Source organism: Erinaceus europaeus, chromosome 7 (genome assembly GCF_950295315.1).
Source record: "Erinaceus europaeus chromosome 7, mEriEur2.1, whole genome shotgun sequence".
In the NCBI taxonomy this organism is placed as follows: Eukaryota; Metazoa; Chordata; class Mammalia; order Eulipotyphla; family Erinaceidae; genus Erinaceus; species Erinaceus europaeus.
The window spans coordinates 99,559,579-99,582,180 of record NC_080168.1 but is presented as its reverse complement, the minus strand read 5'-3'; the positions used below and the strand labels follow the sequence as shown (position 1 = coordinate 99,582,180).

At 41.9% G+C, this 22,602-nt stretch overlaps 1 protein-coding gene and 1 pseudogene across 1 annotated transcript in view; one reads left to right on the top strand and one right to left on the bottom strand.

The window, feature by feature from the left end:
- Window positions 1-1,400: 1,400 nt before the first annotated feature.
- Window positions 1,401-22,602, top strand: part of LEMD3 (LEM domain containing 3) — a 69,684-nt gene continuing 48,482 nt past the window's right edge. Inside the window, exon 1 of the mRNA XM_007516881.3 lies at window positions 1,401-2,982. Coding sequence (XP_007516943.1) covers window positions 1,401-2,982 — 1,582 coding nt within the window. The remainder of the gene's footprint in view (window positions 2,983-22,602) is intronic.
- On the bottom strand, window positions 17,952-18,856 carry LOC103108019 (small ribosomal subunit protein eS4, X isoform-like; annotated as a pseudogene).

The following is a 22,602-nucleotide window of genomic DNA, read 5'->3' as shown; positions in this document are numbered from 1 at the left end:
TAATGAAATATTCTATCGGATTTAGGATGTTGAAAGCTAGTGTTTATGTTTTAACATTTTTTATTGGCAACATATACAGATGCATGTATGATAGCAGGGTAAACTAATTCACACTTGACAAGAAATTATCAGTGTGACAGATACTGTGCTAGGTGATACCTGGTACCTGCAAGGCTTCAAGCAGTCATGAAGTGTCAGATCTGTTGCACTGAGGAACAGAGAAATGACTTTAACAAACTGGGTAATTTTCACCTCTGTCTTTTCCTACTCTGTGAGAGATTGGATATCCAGGTCTTAAATGGTTTTATTAAAATTTTTTTGTAATGATTTCTTGTTGATAATAACATTACAATATTATAAGTCGCTTTACTTTGTGTGAAGGCTCCTCTTCCTCAGCCGCCAGTAATCCTCATGTTAAATTATTCGTCTTATAATATCATAGCTTTGTAATTAGTTCAATAAATGCCCATTGAGCTTATTGTGTCAGGCATGTACGGCTGAAATTGACAAGGTTTTTCTGGTCATGAAGTCTACAATTTAAAGTGATAAGACACTAAATAAATAAATGGTATAATTTAAAACACAAGTGCATAAAATAATAACTAACATTTCATAGTTGGATAATTCAAGGTTAGAAGGTGTTAATAAAAAGGTAAGTAGGGAGGCATGTTGTCTCATTTTCAGTCACAGAATGAAGCAACAGATAAGCTCTTGCAGATTCTGAAAGGGAGCAATCCTAATACCCTGCAAACAAACTAAAATGAATTACTATTAAAAGAAACTGTTGTGACAAGTCAGTATCTTCTCCCTGGAGTAGGAGTGCCTCTTAAACAGAATAATGAAAGACTGGGGGGAGGGGTCTGGGGGACGGGGGAAGGGGGGCGAGTGCAGGCATAAAGAATCAAGGGAGAAGAGAAAATTTGGAGTCCGATAAAGGGAATTGCCAATCTCCTTTGATCAGGGAGATCTCTTAATGCTTCTCTAGCCGCCCCTGCGAGATGAGCATCTGGAGGGTATGGACACGAATGCCTTGAACTTCACGGTAGATTTCTTTTCCACTATTACAGCTTCGAAGCAGAAGCCTGCAGAGAAGAGGTCGCGGTGTGACTTAAGAGGCGGCTCCCGGGGATGGCACTCGGAAGGACCGAGAGCTGCGGGAACAGCTACAGAAGGAAGCGGAGACGGCGCCGGCACCCCAGGGTGCTGGCACAGAAATAAACTCCTCCGCCGTAGCCGCGGAGCTCAGGTGGCCCTTTCCCGCTCAGGTGAGCTCCTCCCGCTTCTCCCATTGGCCCAGACGCTCACGGCGCTGGGAGGCGACGCAGACCGGTCTAGTTCAGGGTCTAGGGCGGCGCGTCACTTCCGGTAGCGCGGAGCTTGTAAAACACCCTGGAGAGAAAATGGCGGCGGCGGCGGCGGCGGCTGCTTCGGCTGCTTCGGCTGCTTCGGCGCCCCAGTCGCTGTCGGATGAGGAGCTTTTCTCTCAGCTCCGCCGTTACGGCCTGTCTCCTGGACCGGTGACGGAGAGTACCCGCCCCGTCTACCTCAAGAAGCTGAAAAAGCTTCGAGAGGAGGCGCAGCAGCAGCAGCAGCAGCAACACCGGTCAGGGGGCCGCGGCAACAAGACGCGGAACAGTAATAACAATAACACGGCAGCCGCGGCGGTCGTCGCTGCGGGACCGGCGGTGGCGGCGGTGGCGGGGATGGGGGTCCGGCCGGTCTCGGGCGACCTCTCCTACTTACGGACTCCTGGGGGTCTGGGCCGAGTGTTGGCCCCGGGTCCGGAGAGCCCTCTGGGAGGCCCCGGGGGCGCCTCGGCCGCCCCCACGGCTGGCAGCAAAGTCCTGCTGGGGTTCAGCTCGGACGAGTCGGACGCAGAGGCCAGTCCGGGGGACCAGGCCGGCGGCGGCGGCGGCGGCGGCGGCGGGAGGAAGGACCGGGCTGCGCTCCAGTACCGCGGGCTCAGACCGCTGCCGGCGCCCCTGGCCGCCGGCGAGGTGACTAACAGCCACTCGGCCGAGCGGAGGAAACCCCACTCGTGGTGGGGCGGCCGGCGGCCGGCGCCTGCCGAGCTGCAGCCCCCGTCGCCGAAAGATGGAGCGGGGGAGGGCGAGGACGAGGAGGGAGGGGACGGCGAGGAGCGGGGCCCTGAGGCCGAGGAGCCGCTGTGGTCCAGCCGGGCCGTGAATGGCAGCCGGCTGCTCTCGTACAGCTGCCGGGAAGACTACTCGGACTCGGAGGAGGAGGACGACGACGACGTGGCCGCGGCCAGACAGGTCTTCAGAGACGACTCCCTGTGCCGGCCCCGGCCCCGACGGGGCCACGGGAAGCTGCTCGCCCCGCTGGCTGCGAAACCTGCCGGCAGCCGGCTGGAGACTTCGGCGGCGGGAGGGGGAGGACTGGCGATGAATGACAGGGCGGCGGCCGCGGGGAGTCCAGACAAGAGCCGCCACCTCGAGGAGACGGCGGCGGCGGCCGCCTCGCAGCCGGGAGGAGGGTGTGATCCGCTGGCCTCCTGCCCGGTTCCTAGATACCGTGTGAACGCCAAGAAACTGGCCCCTCTCCTGACCCCGCCGCTGACGGACGTGGACTCGACCTTGGATCCATCCACCGGCTCCCTTCTTCAAACCAACAACCATATTGGCGCCGGGGCCTTCGGTGTCGACCCCCCCAGGATTTTCGCCAACAGCCTCCCGCCCACTGCGGCGGCCGCCTCGGGTCCGCTCAGGATCAATCACTCCAATCACACCGGCTCCAATCACACCTACCTGAAGAACACCTACAACAAGCCGAAGCTGGCCGAACCCGAGGAGGAACTTCTCCAGCAGTTTAAAAGGGAAGAGGTATCCCCCGCAGGAGGTTTCAGTGCCCACTACTTGTCGATGTTTCTCTTAACTGCTGCCTGCTTATTTTTCCTCATATTGGGGCTGACTTATCTGGGAATGAGAGGGACTGGAGTAGCGGAGGATGGAGGACTCGGCAGTAAGTATTAAACCCGCTGGGAAAGGAGACAAAGGGGATGTTGTTAGTGGTCCGCTTTAACCATACTTGGCACTTTGGCGTGAGGTGACTTTCCGCCTGCAAGAAGATGGGTTAGCAGTGAAGTGCATCCGATTGAATGCAGCTGTGCCAGTTTCCTTTAAGAACAACTGTTATCAGAGTGGAGATTCCATTTTAGAATTTTCTGTAGGTGGTATTTCAGAACAGCTTATTAAAGAAAAGTCCGACTATTATCAGCCTGTTACTAAAATAATTTATGTGCGTTCCTTTTTCCTTCGGTTTTTATTCATTGCTGATACCAGTTACTCAACAGTTTCAGAGTGTCATGATTGTGAAAGGGCATAAGTGTAGTGGCTTTTTCAAATCGACGTATCATTCTAAATGGGAATGTAAGAGCTCTTGAAATCATGGTTAAATTTTTCGTACTATTTTGTGAAGGTTGATATTACTGTTATTTGAAGAAAATGGTTTTAGAAGGCTTTAGAAATCTCTAGACTGACTTCCCAGGCCAAAGTATTTCCTCTTGCACCAGTGTGGGGCAAAGCAGGATCTTCCAGTTAGATTTATACAGACTGGTTTCTAGGCATAGCCATCAACATGCTAAGTGACTGCAGGCAGGCATTGTCATTCATTGGGTCAGTCAGCAGCATCTTCAGTATTGACCGTGCAGAATACAGCTGTGATGAAGAGTTCCTGCCCTTCAGTACAAGCAGTTGAACACCCATCATTTTATATTCCATAAAGAAAATAAGGATGGAAAAATAGACTTTGAGTAGTGCTACTTTAGAGTGGATGGTGAGAGAGGAGGATACTGTCAGTATTTGAGGGAGAGACCTGAAGCAGGAGGAGGAGACAGCTTATAGAGAGGAGAGTATTCTGGGCAGAGGTTTACAAACAGAAGAAAGGCTTCAGTGGAGTAAGAGCCGTCCTGTAAGATAGTGGTTAGAATACCTTGATGAAAGTGGAGATTAAGAACTTGAATTTCTCTTCCCTTGTCTATAAAAAGATGGTAACACTATCAGTAGAACTAGATCTGTGGGAGCCAGGTGGTGGCACACCTGGTTGAGCACACACATGACAGCGTGCAAAGACCCAGGTTCAAGCCCTCAGTCCCCACCTGTAGGGGGGAAGCCTCCCGAGAGGTGGTAAAGGCAGAGCTGCAGGTGCCTCTCTTTTTTTTTCCTCCTCCTTTTTTTTTCTCCAGGGTTATTGCTGGGGCTTGGTGCAGGCACTAAGAATCCACTGCTCCTGGTGGCCATTTTTTTTCCTTCTATTTTATTGGATAGGACAGAAAAATTGAGAGGGGAAGGGAAGATAAGGGAGAGAGATAGACACTTGCAGACCTGCTTCACCACCTGTGAAGCGATCCCCCTGCATGTGAGGACCTGGGATCCTTGAGCAGATCCTGTGTGCACTTAACCTAGTGCACCACCACCTGCCCCCCCATTTCTACCTCCCCTCTCAATTTCTCTATGTCTCTATCCAATAATAAATAAATAAAATAAAGAATTAGATCTGTGAAGACTAAAAGAGTAAATTTAGTGCATGATGAACTCCTTGAACACATAATTTGTCAATGTTAAGACAGATACTCTCTACACCCCCTTGAAATTTCCTACCCTTTTTCTTGACCATAAATCCACTATCATGATGTGTATTTATAAAAATGGTTTATTTTGCTAGTTTTATTTCTAAATAGTGATTGATGAAGTTAGTGTCAGGTACAGTAGAAGTCACTAGTGTAAACTTTTTTTTCTTTTTTAGATTATTTATTTATTAATGAGAAAGAAGAGAGAGAAAGAACCAGATATCACTCAGGTACATGTGTTGCCGGGGATAGAACTTAGGACCTCATGCTTGAGAGTCTAGTGCCTTAGCCACTGCACCACCTCCTGGACTACATAGTGTAAACTTTGATTTGGATATAATAGTAGTCAAATAATAGATACTATATTGCTCAATCAAAGAGGTTAAAAGATAATTATAAGCTAGCACTTTTTTTCTGACCCCCTGGGAACAAGACTAGTGTATTGCGTCCTGCCTTAGATATTTGTAAGAGAGAAATAAGGTCAGAGTAGAAGTTAAATTAGTAGAGGTCACGTAAGTTGGTATTACCTTCCCTGTCAAGAGTACTTAGCTGCATCTGTTTCTCCAAGAACACCAGCTCTGTGACCTGATCCTTTACGAAGAGCTTAATTCTTTTTTTTTTTTTTTTTAATTATCTTTATTTATTTATTGTATAGAGACAGCCAGTAATGGAGAGGGAAGGGAGAGAGAGAGGGAGAGAGACAGACACCTGCAGCCCTGCTTCACCACTTGGAAAAGCTTTCCCCCTACAGGTGGAGACGGGGACTGGAACCTGGGTCCTTGCACACTGTAACATGCACGCTCAATTAGGTGCACCACCACCCACCTCCTTGAGGTAAATTCTTTCTACATATATCATTTCATTGACTTCCCATAGATGAGCATAATAAGGCCCAAAAGTTAAGAAATGTATCCATAGTTGAGCATCTAGTAACAGATTGGCCTAAGATTTATTACATCTATAAAGTCAGTTTCTTAACACTAAGTTGATTGTTTAAAGAGACAACTTTCTAATAAAGAAGATACTTTTATTAGGATTGATCAATTTAATTGAAAATTTGGTGGGATTTCCTACAACTACTGGTGACTTTCTGCACCTCAGCACTGTTAAGGAAACGGACGTTTATTACATGTATTAAAATTTCAAGCTAAGTCAGAGTAATACACTCTATTCCTACCAATATGGAAGGAAGTAAATCAAGTAATAGATGGCAGATATGAGATAACTGGGTGGTAAAACAACGGTGAGTAAAAAGATCTGGATTCTAGAACATGTCAAAGAACTTAGTCAACATTTCTTAACCATCAAGTATCGTTTTTTGTATATTAAGTATAGTTACAATTTCTGCAGTCTGGGGTTGCTGGAAGGACCAAATGGGATAGTTTGTTAAACAGAAAGTGGTTTTATTCAAAACTTTAGTCAGAATTTGCCACGTTCCTGGTTAACTGCAGTATATATGTAAAGAGAAATGTGTAAGTTTAATTTTCATTAAACTCTATTGAATGTGTATACATTGTAGGAACTGATACATAAATCTGAATCAAATTGAAATAGATCCTTAAATGTTTCATATACTTGGCCTATTATCTACCCTGGTGGAAAGATGTGCCTGCTAGTTCAGTTAGTCTGCATATCTAATGGTGAATAATCTTCACTCCCTATACTTATGTATTCTGAATCCTTTGTTAGTTCTAATGACTAGCTGATACTTAACCATAGGGTTCATTGGTTGGGTAGAATGCTTAAGAAAATAATTTTACTTTGAGCAATAGTTTCACCAGAAGATTGAAGGTTCTATGTGAGAGTAAGTTTTAGTAAGTTTTTTATTAGTTGTCATTAAAATCACATGTATGTACATACATACACCTTTAAATAGTTCTCCCCCCACCCCCCATCAGTGCACTACTGCTCAGTTCTGGTTTGTGGTGGTGCTGGGGATTGAGCTTGGTACCTGCAAGCCTCAAGCATGAGAAGACTTTTATATAACTATTATGTTATCTCCCCAATCCTTAAATATTCTTGTTTTGGTCTTTGGAAAATTTTCATCAGTACTATAGTTTTATATGTTAAATTGCTTTTTGTTACTTAAATTACCCTAAGTCGTCTCCTCTTCATCTATAAAATAAACATGTTGGATCTTAAGGTTTTTCAGCTCCAAGGTTTAAGATTAAAACTTTGAATTGTCCTATAAAAACAACTCAAGGATTGATTAACCTGAAATCAGATTAGATCATGATAACCCTCTAGAAGAAAATAGAATGGTAGAATAGATTGACTATTTTAGGGGGTTTATGGGCATTATTAAAATATATTTTAATTTTAAAAGGCAAGATTTTAAAAAATACCTGTTCCTTTTTGTTGCCCTTGTTTTATCATTGTAGTTATTATTATTGATGTCGTTGTTGCATAGGACAAAGAGAAATGGAGAGAGGAGGGGAAGACAGAGAAGGGGAGAGAAAGATAGACACCTGCAGACCTGCTTCACCCCTCTGAAGCGACTCCCCTGCAGGTGGGGAGCCGGGGGCTTGAACCGGGGGATCCTTATGCCCGTCCTTACGCTTTGCGCCACGTGTGCTTAACCCGTTGTGCTACCTCCCAACTCCCAGAAGGCAAGATTTTTGTAGAAAAATTGAGCAGAGATCTGTGAATAAAGATGAATAGGCATTATACACTTTTCCTCCTAGTCATACACTCCTCTTGGTATAAATTGTTGTAGAGCCAGATGTTGTAGTGCGCAGGCCGCAGAGAAGAGAGAGAGAGGGTCCGGAGCGAAGAGGAAACACAAATCTTTATTCGCGCTGGCACCTCAGAGTTGGTTGTTAGAGAAGCAGGTTGGGCCACATGGAGGTAGAGAAAATGGCCGCCTCACGCAGTAACCTTTCCTGCGTCTGAACACCAGAGTGGAGCGCCGGCAAGAGAGCGAGGTGCAGAAAACGAAGGGTTTTTATAGGAGTAGCTTTCGTGAGAATGGGAAGGGGGAGGAGTAACCATAGCACTCCAGGATAGGATGATAACTCTCGTGAGAATGGGAGGGGGGAGGAGTAACCAAAGCACTCCAGATATCGCGGGGATATAGACAATGTCCTGAGGGCACAACATGGCTGAACAGGCACTCCAAGAAAGTCCCAACTCTCCAGGGAACTAGCAGTAGCCTGAGGGGACAACATGGCAGATGTGACTGCATTGGCACAATTTCCCAGCATAAATAAATTTAAATAATAGACCCCTTAGGTGTAGAGTAGATAGCATAATGGTTATGTAAAGAGACTGTCATGCCGGAGACTCCAAAGTTGCAGGTTCAATCCCCCACACCGCCATAAGACAGAGCTGAGCAGTGCTCTGGTAAAAAAAATAATAGATCCCTTTGCATTTAATATTTTGATGTAAATATATTTACATTTACATGTATGTGTGAACATTTTCAATCAGCAGTAAGAGTAGCTACTGTGTACCAAGCAATATTCTAAGCAGCAAGGCTATATCATGAATTAGAGGTGATATTTTTTTTTATGAGGTTTATATTCTGATGGAAAAGGTGGACAAGTAGATAAATTTCAGCTCATGGTAGTTACTAACATGCTAATGATAGTAACTTTGGGGGGAGTTGTGGTAGGGTAATGTGCAGTATTTTATACAGGTGGTCAGGCCTCTGAAGAGATATTTGAGTTGAAATCTGAGTAAGTTGAAAGAACTAGTTGTTGACAGTCAGGGAGAAGAACATTCTAGGATGAGCCAACCACAAGTGCAAAACCCCTGAGGCAGAAACAACTTGATATTTTGAACTTTTGAATTGAATAACTAGTCTGGTGGAGTTTAGTAGAAGGTAGGGAGAAAGGCATATTATGAAGTTAAAAGTATGTAGGGGCCAGATCATAAAAGGATTTAAAGGTCTTGAAGGACTGTAGGAAAGTGAGTTTCTTTTTAAATTTTTATTTACTAGATAGAGACAGAAACAGAAGGGTGGGGGAGATGGAGAGGGAAATAGGCAGAGAGAGAGAGAGACTTGTAACCCTACTTCATCACTTGTGAAGCTGTCTCCTGCACGTGGGGACTAGGGACTTGAACCCCGGTCGTTGTACACAGTAATGTGTGTATTTAACCAGGCGTGCCACCACCTGGCCCCAAGTCTGAAAGTAACTAACATTATACTGTACATATTTTGCAACTTGGTTTCCCCCACACACACACTGGACATTGATTGCATCATGGCTAACTTTCCATATACTATGTTTTGAGTACAAAGGTTGACTTTTTTAAAACATTTTTTTAAATTACCTTTATTTATTAGATAGAGATAGCCAGAGGGAAAGGGGTGATAGAGAGGGAGAGAGACAGAGAGACTCCTGCAACACTGCTTCACCACTCGCCAAGCTTTCCCCTTGCTGGTGGGGACTGGGATCTTGAACCTAAGTCCTTGTGCACTAATGTGTGCACTCAACCAGGTGCACCACCACCCAGCCCCCAAAGGTTGACTTTTTTAAAAAGACTTACTCCTTATCAAAGCACTGCCCAGTTCTGGTATATGGTGGTGCGGGGGATTGAAACAGGGACTTTGGAGCCTCAAGCATGAGAGTATTTTGCTAAATCAGTATCCTGTCCTACCCTCACCCACCAAAGGTTAACTTTAAAAGCTCACACTCCTCTGGTCTTTTTCTTATCCTATATAACTACTAAAATATCAGCCATTGGAAAGTGTTCTTCAACTCCTCAATCTTTCTGTCCCTCTCCCTCTCCCTCTCCCTCTCCCTCTCCCTCTCCCTCTCCCTCTCCCTCTCCCTCTCCCTCTCCCTCTCCCTCTCCCTCTCCCTCTCCCTCTCCCTCTCCCTCTCCCTCTCCCTCTCTAGTAGGGTTATAGCTGGGATTCAGTTGCTTGTATGATGAATCCATAGCTTCATGCAACCATTTCATGCTTTTTTTTTTTTTCTCTGCCACTAGGGTTAGCCACTAGCTCAGAGGCCTGCATGATGAATCCACTGATCCCAGTGGCCATTTTTTCCATTAAATATATGTATTTATTGGATTGTCAGCAAAGTTTTGACATTTCTCTATGCAAAAATGTGACATGACTTTTCTGACAACCCAATGTTAATAGCACTTCTACCCACTCAGAGCTCAGGGTAGTTAGCTTAAATTTGCAAGTATTCCTTTTTTCTCTTCATCTTCCTTCCCAGTCTTAAACCTAAATCAAATTGATCACTAAGTTCTGAACTTCTGCCTTCTGCATGCTTTTTGAATCAATCTTTTTCTGTCACTTTACTAAATTTGCCTCAGGGTGGCTTTTAGCATTAGATAGTATAATGTAGGTAAAGTCTATAAGGTTGCTTGATATATGGAAATTCCTTGAATTTTGAAAGCCACATCATTACCCTTGGCAAAAAATGTATTTATTATTTGGTAAATATTTGTTGCAGAAGTGGTTACATATACATACATATACATGGCACTAATTAACTCATAAGTCATCTTGGTAATTGGTAACCTACTTGGTACCTGACTTAATACCCAATACTAGGAAGGATACAAAAGAAATCTCATTTCATTTTTTTTTCTTTTTTTATTGGGGGATTAATGTTTTACAGTTGACAGTAAATATTGTAGTTTGTACATGCATAACACTTCTCAGTTTTCCATACAACCCGCACTATGTTCTCTGCCATCCTGTTCCAGGACATGAACTCCACCCCACCCCACCCCCATCCCAGAGTCTTTTACTTTGGTGTAATATACCAAGTCCAAGTTCTGCTTAGTGTTTTCTGATCTTGCTTTTCAACTTCTGTCTGTCAGTAAGATCATCCCATATTCATCCTTCTGTTTCTGACTTCACATAACATAGAAATCTCATTTCTGTTAAAGCCTTTATTCCACTAGTAGTCATAGAAACATAAAATATAATAATGTGGTAAATGCCACACTTACAAAAGGGATGAATTCTCTGTGAACTGGATCACTTGTGTATGACCAAAAGCCCTAATTCTAAGTATAGGTTGAGTAGTGAGAATTGTTGGCATTTGAAAGAAGAGTATGATGATCAAATTGATCCTTTTTTAAAAAAATATTATTTAATATTTGTTTCCTTTTGTTGCCCTTGTTTTATTGTTGTTATTGTTGTTATTGATGTTATTGATGTCGTCGGTGTTGGATAAGACAGAGAGAAATGGAGAGAAAGATAAACACCTGCAGATCTGTTTCAACGCTTGTGAAGCGACTCTCCTGCAGGTGTGGAACCGGGGGGCTTGAATCAGGATCTTTACCCCTGTCCTTGTGCTTTGCGACACCTGTGTTTAACCCACTGCGCTACCGCCCGACTCCCTCAAATTGATCTTTTAAGAAAAATAGTGATGATGGTATTGTTGATGGAATTGGAGAAAAAGAATAGAATGTAAGGACTAAACATAGATACAGAGTGCTGAAAACTGAGGAATAGCATAACCTTTTAATTATGTATTTTTACTTTGCCAAATAACTGCACTAGCCCCAAATCCCAAAACTTGGTATGTGTAATGCATATAAGTTTAAGGATTTTGAAGTACTTATCCTCATTCTTGTAGAATGAAAAACCAAATGTTTAAAGAATTTTTCTTTTTTATTAGTGATTTAATGTTAATTTGCAAAATTATTAAGATAATAGGGGTATAATCCCACACCTTTCCCACCACTGGAGTTCTGTGTCCCCATTCCCTCCATTGGAAACTGCAGTAGTTCTCCCAAGATCACAGATATAGGTTGACTATTATTTTTTTATATTTATCTATGCTTATATATATTTACCCTTTTTTTCTATGGTCCTGCGTTCTTCCTTTCTTTTTTTTAATATTTATTTTATTTATTTATTCCCTTTTGTTGCCCTTGTTGTTTTATTGTTGTAGTTATTATTGTTGTTGTTGTTGGATAGGACAGAGAGAAATGGAGAGAGGAGGGGAAGACAGAGAGGAGGAGAGAAAGATAGACACCTGCAGACCTGCTTCACCGCCTGTGAAGCGACTCCCCTGCAGGTGGGGAGCCGGGGTTCGAACCGGGACCCTTATGCCGGTCCTTGTGCTTTGCGCCACCTGCGCTTAACCCGCTGCGCTACAGCACGACTCCCGTTCTCTTCCTTTCTAAGTCACACCTACTACTTCTGAGCCTCAACTCCCCTCCCTCCTTTTTTTCCCCCTTTCTCAGGGTCCTGATGGAATTGGAGTTCAGAGCCTTCTGGGAGTAGACCAAAATGTGTAAAAAAAAATTTTTTTTTTAATCTTTATTTGTTAGATAGAGACAGCCAGAAATGGAGAGGGAATGGGGTAACAGAGGGGGAGAGAGACAGAGAGACACCTGCAGCCCTGCTTCACCACTTGTGAAGCTTTCCCTCTGCAGGTGGGGACCAGGGGCTAGAACCTGGGTCCTTGCACATTGTAGCATATGTACTCCACCAGGTGTGCCACCACCCGGCCCCAATGTGTAAAAAATTTTAAAGTTGACTACTACATAACCAAAAAAAAAAAAAACAAAACAACAACCTCTAGGGGTTTGAGCATCCAGCTTGATGATTTAGGAATTTAAAAGGTACGCTGAAATGTCTTTCATTTGAATATTATCTCTAAGATATTTTAAAGTAAAAACCATCAGAGTGAAAGCTTACAAATTTTCCTTATTTCTATGGAATTTCAAGTATCCCCATGGGGTTTGATTTATAAAAACATTGACATAGATATGCTTAGGGTGTTAAGGAGGTAGGCATATCTCTGTGAATACTGACCCTTCCACTTTGGAGCTTTTATGAATAAAAGCAAGTTGCTGAACCACTGTTAACCTCAATAACCTCATCTGTAAAATAGAAGTGGGAATTAAATAAAACAATGCACATAAAATCATTTATTCAGAACACAACTCTTAGTGTAGCCGCTTACCTTTAGCACTATATGCTAGGTAATGAGCTAAACAGTTATAATAGAGGTTTGCATCTCATGAGCTCTGTATGTGTCCCATTTTATAGATTAAGAAACTGAGACATGAAAAAAGTATGCGACTTATCCAGGCATACTGCTAGTAGTTGTGGAAGCAGTATTTGGATTCAGAAACTCACAAATGCTCTGCTAGATGAATTAATAATTGTGATAATGTGTGTGTTCTACAAGGTATACCACCACCTGGCCTGAAACCTAATAATTGTGATATAGGATAGTTCATGTGTACACTTTATTTTTTACTACCAGCAGGGTTATCATAGTTGGGGCTTGGTGCCAACATTGTGAATCCACTGCTGTAGGTGGCCATCTCTCTTCCTCCTCCCCCTCCTCAGTTTGGTATGACAGAGAGAAAGAGACACCTGCAGATTTTTTCTGTTCTTTTATTTATTTATTTTGCTTCCAGGGTTATTGCTGGGACTTGGTTACGGCACTACAAATCCACTGCTCCTGGTGACCATTTTTTTTCCATTTTTGTTGGATAGACAGAAATTGTGAGAGGAGGGAGATAGAGAGAGAGAGAGAGACCTGCTTCATTGCTTTTGAAGTGAACACACACACACACACACACACACACACACACACGGAGCTGAGGCTTAAACCAGGATCCTTGAGCTGGTCCTTGTACTTCATACTATGTGCGTTTAACCTGGTACACCACCGCCTGGCCCCTGTGTTACTTTTTTTTTCAATATTTATTTTATTTATTCCCTTTTGTTGCCCTTATTGTTTTTTATTGTTGTTGTTATTGATGTCGTCATTGTTGGATAGGACAGAGAGAGATGGAGAGAGGAGGGGAAGATGGGGAGAGAAAGACACCTGCAGACTTGCTTCACAACTTGTGAAGCGACTCCCCTGCAGGTGGGGAGCCGGGGGCTGGGACTGGGATCCTCAGGCCAGTCCTTGTGCTTCATACAATGTGCGCTTAACCCAATGTGCTACCAACTGACTCCCTTTATTACTTTTTAAATTATATTTTTTTCTTAATTTCCAAAGGTAAAATTTAAAATTTTTCCTATTCTTTTATCTGAATAGCCAACACTTTGTCCACAACTATTTACAAAATGACTTTTCAGTTTATCTTTAAAACAATGTTGATAACAAATGACAAATATAGGGAAAAAGCTTAAGTATAAAACCATGGAACTTATTTTAGTTCAGTTATGCTGGACTAATTGATTGAGTATGCACTAGCAAGTACTCTTTTGATGTGAATTTGATATGAATAGAAAAAACAGGCAACAAAGTAGGACATTCATTCTGTTTTGCAGTTGGAGACTTTTTAATTTAATTTTTTTTAATTATCTTTATTTATTGGATAGAGATAGCCAGAAATTGAGAGGAAGGGGGTGAGAGAGAGGGAAAGAAACAGAGAGACACCTGCAGCTGTACTTCACTTGTGAAGCTTTCCCCCTGCACGTAGTGGCCAGGGTCTTGAACCCAGGTTCTTGTGTGTTGTAATATGTGCACTCAACCAGGTGTGCCACTGCCTAGCCCCTTAGGAGACCCTTTTTATATGTGTATATGTACAAAGGAAATTTTGACTAATTTCTGAAAGCATTTTATACTTAAAGTTCTGTAGGGATTCATTTAGGTATAATGAAAAAAGAAAGTGTGTGTGTGTGTGTGTGTGTGTGTGTGTGTGTGTGTGTGTGTGTGTGTGTAGAGAGGGAGAGGGAGAGAGAGCGAGGAAGCGATTGAGAGAGACACACCACTGTATTAATTAGAAGAGTGGAAATCTTAAATATTTAGTCACCTCACCCCACACCCATTCTCTACTTATAACTTAGAACCTTGGTCAGCCTTATTATTAACGATTTACTAAGGTTATAATGATTTCACAAGAACTTTCTTGTTTGATCTAATACACTTGAAGAAGCATTGCTAAGGTGCTCCTATTCATCCATTCACTTATTCATAAATTATTAATGGCATGCTACTATCTCTCCTTCTCCTCTTCTTTTTTTTTTTTTTTTTTTGCCACCAGGGTTACTGCTGGAGCTTAGTGCCTGCATGATGAATCTGCTGCTCCAAGGGTCATTTTATTCCCTTCCCTTCCCTTCCCTCCCCTCCCCTCCCCTCCCCTCCCCTCCCCTCCCCTCCCCTCCCTTCTTTCTTTCTTTCTTTCTTTCTTTTTTTAATTTAATTTTGATAGAACAGAGAAATTGAGAGGGGGGGGATGAAGAGGGGGTGTGAGAGAGAAATACTTGCAGACCTGCTTTACAGCATGTGGAATTTATTCCTTGCAATGATAATGGGTACACTCAACTGGGTATGCTACTCCTTGCCCCTTAAGGTTTAATTTTCATTAAAGTTAATGCTAACGTCTTCATGAGAAAACTAAACTCTGGAGACAGTGATGTTACAAGTATGTGATTTGTCCAAGATCACACAGCTACTAAGTTTTGGAGCCAGCATTTGAACTCATACTCTGCCTTCAGAGCTGTGTCTTAACTGTCAGGCAGCAGGAGATGTCTTATATGCATCTTTCTCGCCAACTTCCTTTATTTGGATGATTAAGTCACTCAGAAACTTTGATCTTTGGTTTTTACATGCCAAAAGAGAAGATAGTAAAGACAATTTATTTCCAACTAACAATTATTATAGACTAATGTGATAATGTCTATGAAACCTCTTTAGAGAAATTTGAATTGGTTTATAACTATATTTTTAATACTTAAGTCAGAGTATCCCAATTATACTAGCGTAAGCAACAAAAGTTCAGCACTATAACATCTTGTCAGCAGTATTAATAAATAAGTAATAGAAATGTTGGTTACATTCATAGTCCTAATCAGTATTTTTTAAACCTTTTCATCAAGCTACCCAAACAGATAAAAGGTACCATCTTTTTTATTTACCTAGTTCATGCCTTATCTCCAGGCAGATGCTGAAAAAGATTGTTTTTCTTTTTTTGTTACTTATTTTTATTTTATTAGTGACAATGTTGATAGACAAAATTATAAGATAACAGTTATAATTCCATACTGTTACCACCACCAGTTCTGTATTCCCATTCCTTCCATTGGAAGTTAGTAGTTCTCCCAACTTCACAGATAAGGGTTGATTATTATTTCTATAACTATCTGTCTATATTTAAATATATTTGCTCATTTTTTTCCCATGGTCCCATCTTCTCTTTCCATGTCACTCCTACACCTGTTACTACTTCTGAATCTCTTTCTTTTCTTCCTCTTCTCTCTGGGTCATGATAGAGTAGGAATTCAGTCCCCTCTGGTCATCTTCCCCTATCATTTCTCTCCCACTGGGAATATGGGCCAGAGTTCTTTTTGGGGTGCAGAAGGTATGAGAAGGTATGAGTTCTGGCTTCTGTAATTGTTTCTCTGCTGAACATGGTGTTGGCAGGTCAAAGAATATTTTTCTTGCTCTAATTTAATAGGTTATGAGGCACAATTTGAAACGAGACTCTAATTTTGTGACCATTAGGAAGTGCACTTAGTGATAGAAGAGTCAGACATTCTGCTTTAATCCAGATGTAGTATTGACTTTGAGACAGAAAAACATTACTTAGGGTACGTGGATGATGGAGTAATAGAGTAAACTATTGCTAACTAGGCAGTGCATGCAGATAGTAGAGAAAGGTGGTCTGCCACATTCTGTTCATCTAGTTTGTAAGATACCATATGAATTTCAGCTGCCAGAATGAGAGATAAAGTGTGTTCCTGTGGATATGGATAGACTAAATGTGGATAATCAGAAAGTAGTATAAAATAATTGAATAGTATAAAATAATAAAATGAATTTGATAAATGAGATATTAAGATTATGTTATTTGGGAGTCTGGCGGTAGTGCAGCGGGTTAAGCACAAGTGGCGCAAAGTGAAAGAACTGGTGTCAGGATCCCGGTTCGAGCCCCCAGCTCCCCACCTGCAGGGGAGTCACTTCACAAGCAGTGAAGCAGGTCTGCAGGTGTCTGTCTTTCTCTCCCCCTCTGTCTTCCCCTCCTCTCTCCATTTCTCTCTGTCCTATACAACAACGACAACAACAATATAACTACAACAATAAAACAAGGGCAACAAAAGGAAATAAGTAAATAAATATTTTTTTAAAAAGATTGTTATTTAAAATATGGAGAATTTAAAGAACCCTGGGGGGTCAGGAGATAGCTCACCTTACCGTGCAAGAGGACCCAGGTTTCAATCCATGGCCCCACTACATGGTAGCACCAGTATGGGGGAGCTTCAGAAGTCAATGGATGAGGGCCAGGCGGTAGCGCAGTGGGTTAAGCGCACATGACGCAAAGCTCCAGGACCTGAATAAGGATCCTGGTTTGAGCCCCTGGGTCCCCACCTGCAGGATAGTCACTTCATGAGCGGTGAAGCAGGTCTGCAGGTGTCTATCTTTCTCTCCCCCTCTCTGTCTTCCCCTCCTCTCTACATTTCTCTCTGTCCTATACAACAACAGCGTCAGCAATAACAACATTAATAATAACAACGATAACAAGGGCAAGAAAAGGGAAAAAATAGCCTCCAGGAGCAGTGGATTCATAGTATAGGCACCGAGCCCCAGCGATAACCCTGGAGGCAAAAAAAAAAAAAAAATCATTGGGCAGCATTGCAATGTCTTTCCTTCTTTCTGTATCTCTGGACTCCTTTCTTGTCTCTCAGTCTATATATTAAAAAATAAAAATCAGTAGAATTGTACTAGTGTAGCACTATTGCACAGCTCAAGAAGCTTCCCCTCTGTATATGGCCAGGTGTGAGGGGACTGAACCAGGGTCTTTGCACTATAATGTGTGTGCTCTACCCACTGTGCCCCCCCACCCAGCCCATCATTCATCCTTATTCATATTTCTTATTGAGGATATTCCTTTATATTCTTCCCACCTTTTCCTATTATAAACTTTCTGTAGAACTCTTCAAACTCTTCAGTTAAGAGAGAGGTAACCTTTATATTCTAGAACATGATTGTCCTGGTAGGTTCCTGTTGTGTGAAATGAAAACTTAATGACTATTTGAACTTACATTGGGACAGAATTTTTTTGTTTAAATATTTCAGCACTTAACTCTGAGAAAGATATTTTAATTTTTTTAATATTTATTCCCTTTTGTTGCCCTTCTTGTTTTTTATTGCTGTAGTTATTATTGTTGTTATTGATGTTATTGTTAGGACAGAGAGAAATGGAGAGAGGAGGGGAAGACAGAGAGGGGGTAAGAAAGATAGACACCTGCAGACCTGCTTCACCGCTTCTGAAGCAACTCCACTGTAGGTGGGGAGCCGGGGGCTCGAACTAGGACCCTTACGCCAGTCCTTGTGCTTTGCACCACTTGCACTTAACCCACGGCGCTACCACCCGACTCCCTCTGAGAAAGATTTTAGGATGTTTATATTCATCATGCTCTTTAAATTCTAAATTTCTATCTCAGTTCTTTCACGAGGTGTTATGTATGTTTTTTGACTTTTTCTTTTTTTTTTTTTTAGATTATGGTTTTATTTCAATGGTGAATTTTCAATTCAATCATCATTTAAAAACAGTTCATCCACTGCTCTGCTTGGCAGCCAGTCTTTTGTCTCTCTCTTCAGCAATAGTGAGGCGGATACCTTTTCCTCTGGGAAGTGAATCCATGGTTTATTGCCTTTGCCAATAACAAAAATGTTGGAAGGGCGAGTGGCAAAGCTGTTGCCATTGGCATCCTTTACGTGGACCACATCAAAAGAACCAGGATGTCTCTCTCTGTTGGTGATAACACCAATTCTTCCCAGATTAGCACCTCCAGTCACCATGCACAAATTACTAGTGTCAAATTTGATGAAGTCAGTGATTTTACCAGTTTCCAAATCAATCTGAATGGTATCATTCACCTTGATGAGGGGATCTGGATAACGGATAGTTCGAGCATCATGGGTTACCAGGTGAGGGATTCCTTTGATGCCCACAAAGATCTTCCTCACTTTGCACAACTTGTACTTAGCCTCCTCAGGTATGATTCGATGGACAGCAAAGCAACCCTTTGTGTCATAAATAAGACGAAAATTCTCACCAGTCTTGTCAATGCTGATGACATCCATAAAACCAGCAGGATAGGTTATATCAGTGCGGACCTTGCTGTCAATCTTAATGAACCTCTGCATGCATATCTTCTTCACTTCATCTCCTTTTAGAGTATACTTAAGTCTATTCCTTAGAAAAATTATGAGAGGGAGGCATTCTCTCAGCTTGTGGGGTCCAGTGGATGGACGAGGAACAAACACCCTTGTGAGTTTATCCAGCGTCCAATGCTTTGGAGCGGCCACGCGCTTCAGGTGTTTCTTAGGACCACGAGCCATGGCTGCGCTGGACAAGGAAAGACTTTTTCTTTTTTCTTATTGCTGCTAGGATTGTTGCTGGGACTCTGTGCCTGCATGTTGAATCCACTACTAGCAACCATTTTGTTTATTTATTTTAACCAGAGCACTGTTTATCTCTGGCACATGCTGGGACAGAAGATTGAATTTGGGACCTCAAAGCCCTAGAGGCAAGAGAGCCATTGTGCTCTCACCCCCTTTTTTTGGGGAGTAGGTATAGGACAGATAGAAATTGAGAGGGGAGGGGAACACTGGAAGGGGAAGAGAAAGAGTTAACTATAGACCTGCTTTTCCTAAAGCTTCCCCCCTGCAGGTGAGGATTGGGGCTTGAACTTGACTTCTCGTGCATGGTAATGTCTGTGCTTAACAGTATGCTACCACCCAGTCACCGTTATGTTGTGTTTATTTATTTGTTGTTTGCCTCCAGGGTTATTGCTGGGGCTTGGTGCCTGCACTATGAATCCACTGCTCCTATGGCCATTTTTTTCGATTTTTTTGGATATGACAGAGAGAAATTGAGAGGGAAGAGGAAGCCAGAGAGGGAGAAAGATAGACACCTGCAGACCAGCTTTAAACCTCCTCCCCCTTGTAGGTGGGGAACTCATGGCTCCAATGGTGATCTTTGTGTGGGTCCTTGCGCTTAGTACTATGTGCGTTTAACCTGATGCGTCACTGCCTGGCCCCCCCTTATGCTGCGTTTATACATAACAGTATATTTTTTTAAATTTTTCTATTGGGGAATTAATGTTTTACATTCAACAGTAAATACAATAGTTTGTACATGCATAACATTCCCCAGTTTCCCATTTGACAATACAACCCCCACTATGTCATTTATCATCCTTCATGGACCTGTATTCTCCCGACCCACCCACCCCAGAATCTTTTACTTTGGTGCAATATGCCAATTCCATAACAGTATTTCCATAACAGTATTTCTTAATGAATTTGAATACTTTTCTTTGAATTAAATTTGAATTCCTAGACAATGTTTGCTCACAAAGGCAAGCTGTTTATTTCCGAAAGGACAGAATGGGCAGTCCTTAATTTTTGAATAGATTATCTTCCAGATCATTTGTAAAGCAATTGTTTGAACTTGGAGCTATGTTTTACTACACTGTTACAAAGTTTACCAAGCTAGCCTATAGAAAACCAGTTTTGAGACCATATCCTATAGTCCCTAGTATAGTGTCAGTTTAAATTTTGGTCCTCCGGAGTTGGGCAATATCGCAGTGGGTTAAGCACAGCTGGTGCAAAGCACAAGGACCCTATGTAAGGATCCCGGTTAGAGCCCCCATCTTCCCACCTGTATGGGGGTCACTACACAAGTGGTGAAGCAGGTCTGCAGGTTTCTTTCTCTCCGTCTCTCTGTCTTCCCCTCCTCTCTCCATTTCTCTCTGTCCTATCCAACAATGATGACATCAATAACTTCAACAATAAAACAAGGGTAGCAAAAGGAATAAATAAATGAATAAATATTTAAAAAAATATTTGGTCCTCAAAAATGACCCTCAAGCAGTGGATCATAGTCTGTAGGAGTTGTATAAGGAGAAAGCGACTTTAGTTTGTCAGTGTGTGTGTGTCTCAGTGTCAGTCTGCCCCTTTCCAACCACTAATACTGCTAGTCCACGCAAATTTGAACTAGACTCAAATTTCAAGTTTCCATTCTTAGGTTCTATGATGCAGTACTGAACACAGGACTATCCTCCTCAAGCATTGTACATTGACTTGTTACCAGTTATCTAGCGTAATTCTTTTTTTAAAAAGATTTTATTTATTTATTCATGAGAAAGATAGGAGAGAGAGAAAGAACCAGACATCACTCTGGTACATGTACTGCCAGGGATTGAACTCAGGACCTCATGATTGAGAGCCCAATGCTTTAATCACTGCGCCACCTCCTGGACTACATCTAGCATAATTCTTTTTATTTATTTATTTATTTATTTTCCCTTTTTTGTTGTTCTTGTTGTCTTTTTATTGTTGTTGTAGTTATTGTTGTTAATGATATCGTCATTGTTGGATAGGACAGAGAGAAATGGAGAGAGGAGGGGAAGGCAGAGAGGAGAAGAGAAAGATAGACACCTGCAGACCTGCTTCACCGCCTGTGAAGTGACTCCCTTGCAGGTGGGGAACCGGGGGCTCGAACCGGGATCCTTACCCCGGTCCTTGCGCTTTGTGCCACGTGCGCTTAACCCACTGTGCTACCACCCTGCTCCCTCTAGCATAATTCTTAACAGTATCCTGCCATAAGCTTCACTAGGGCTTTTTAGGTGGCTAACCTGTTAATTTTAGTGAATTTTTACTTTGCTTCATAGCAACTAATTTTAAGGTGATAATATTGTATGGTTGAGAATGATACTATAAATATCCAAATAGCCCTTGACAGAAAAAGATTCCCCACCCTCTTGTACTTACTAGTGAGAACATTGTTATCTTTTTCTGATTTTTTTGACTTTTTGCATAATGCCTTATTAAATGCTTATCATATATAAACATTTTATCATCTTAAATATATTTTTAAAAGATATATGCCATACTATTTATTGGATAGAGACAGAGAACTGGAGAGGGGAGGGGGAGTAGGGAGGAAGAGACACCTGCGGCCTTGCTTCACCACTTGCAAAGCTTTCTCCCTGCAGGTGGGGACTGGGAGCTTGAACCCGGGTCTTTGCACATTGTATCATGTGTACTTAATCAGGTGAGCCACTGCCCAATACCCCAATATTTTTCTTTTATTTTACAAATGAGGAGTTGGAAGAAAATATTACTTTGATAAAGATTATAAGATAAAAAGGAAGTTTATAGGGTTAAGTTGGTTAAACCTGAGTAATGAAAGGGCATCTTACATCCTACTTCCTTAAATTTTAATTGAAAAGAATACAGGAGAATGGGCCCAGGCGGTGGTGCACCTGGTTAAGCATACACATTACAGTGCTCAAAGACCCAGGTTCAAGCCTCTGGTCCCCGCTGCAGGTGTGTCTCTCAGACTCTTTCCTTCTCTCCCTCCTCCTCCCCTCTCAATTTTTCCCTATCTCTATCCAATAATAAAAATATATATATATAATTAAAAAATTTAAAAACATTTATGAGACCCAACTATACATTTAAGGACAAAGGGTGATCTAGAGAGGGTGAATTAATAAGCCTTGATTCCTAACTGGCCCAGTCCTCACTAAAGATAGTCACACTGTCAAAATTTAATTCTGCAGTTAGAAAATATAATTCTGCAGTTTTGGTAATTGATTATTAAAATAGCATGTTGTATCAACACTGCATGTTGCATTGAACTTGGGAGTTCTTTTTATCCATTATGTGCATGTGGTAGCATGGTTTTAAATCTTAAGTTTCCATCTGTAATAACCTATAAAACATTAATTAGCCTAGGTCAAAGCTAGGTCTACAGTTCAAAACTGCTTATATTTTGTTTTACCCAGTGGTTTTGTTTTTGACTTCTTGATGACATAGTTGAGTTCTTCTGTTTCCTACGTGACGTCATTTCTGTCTTGTTTTTTCCACTGCTTAAAGTCAAAATGTAACTTTAAACATTGGTCATAAAATCAGCTATGGGAATTTCCTATCTAGCTTCAGATTCAATTTATGTTTGTTTTGGTCATATTTCAACATCTGTGCTTTGTCTACACATATTCTCTTTTATGTCTATACATATCTCTTTGTTTATACATATCCTCTTTTATCAGAGCTATGACCTTCATTCCCATTTATGAGTTACAATGAGAATTAGTACTATTATTTAGATTTTCA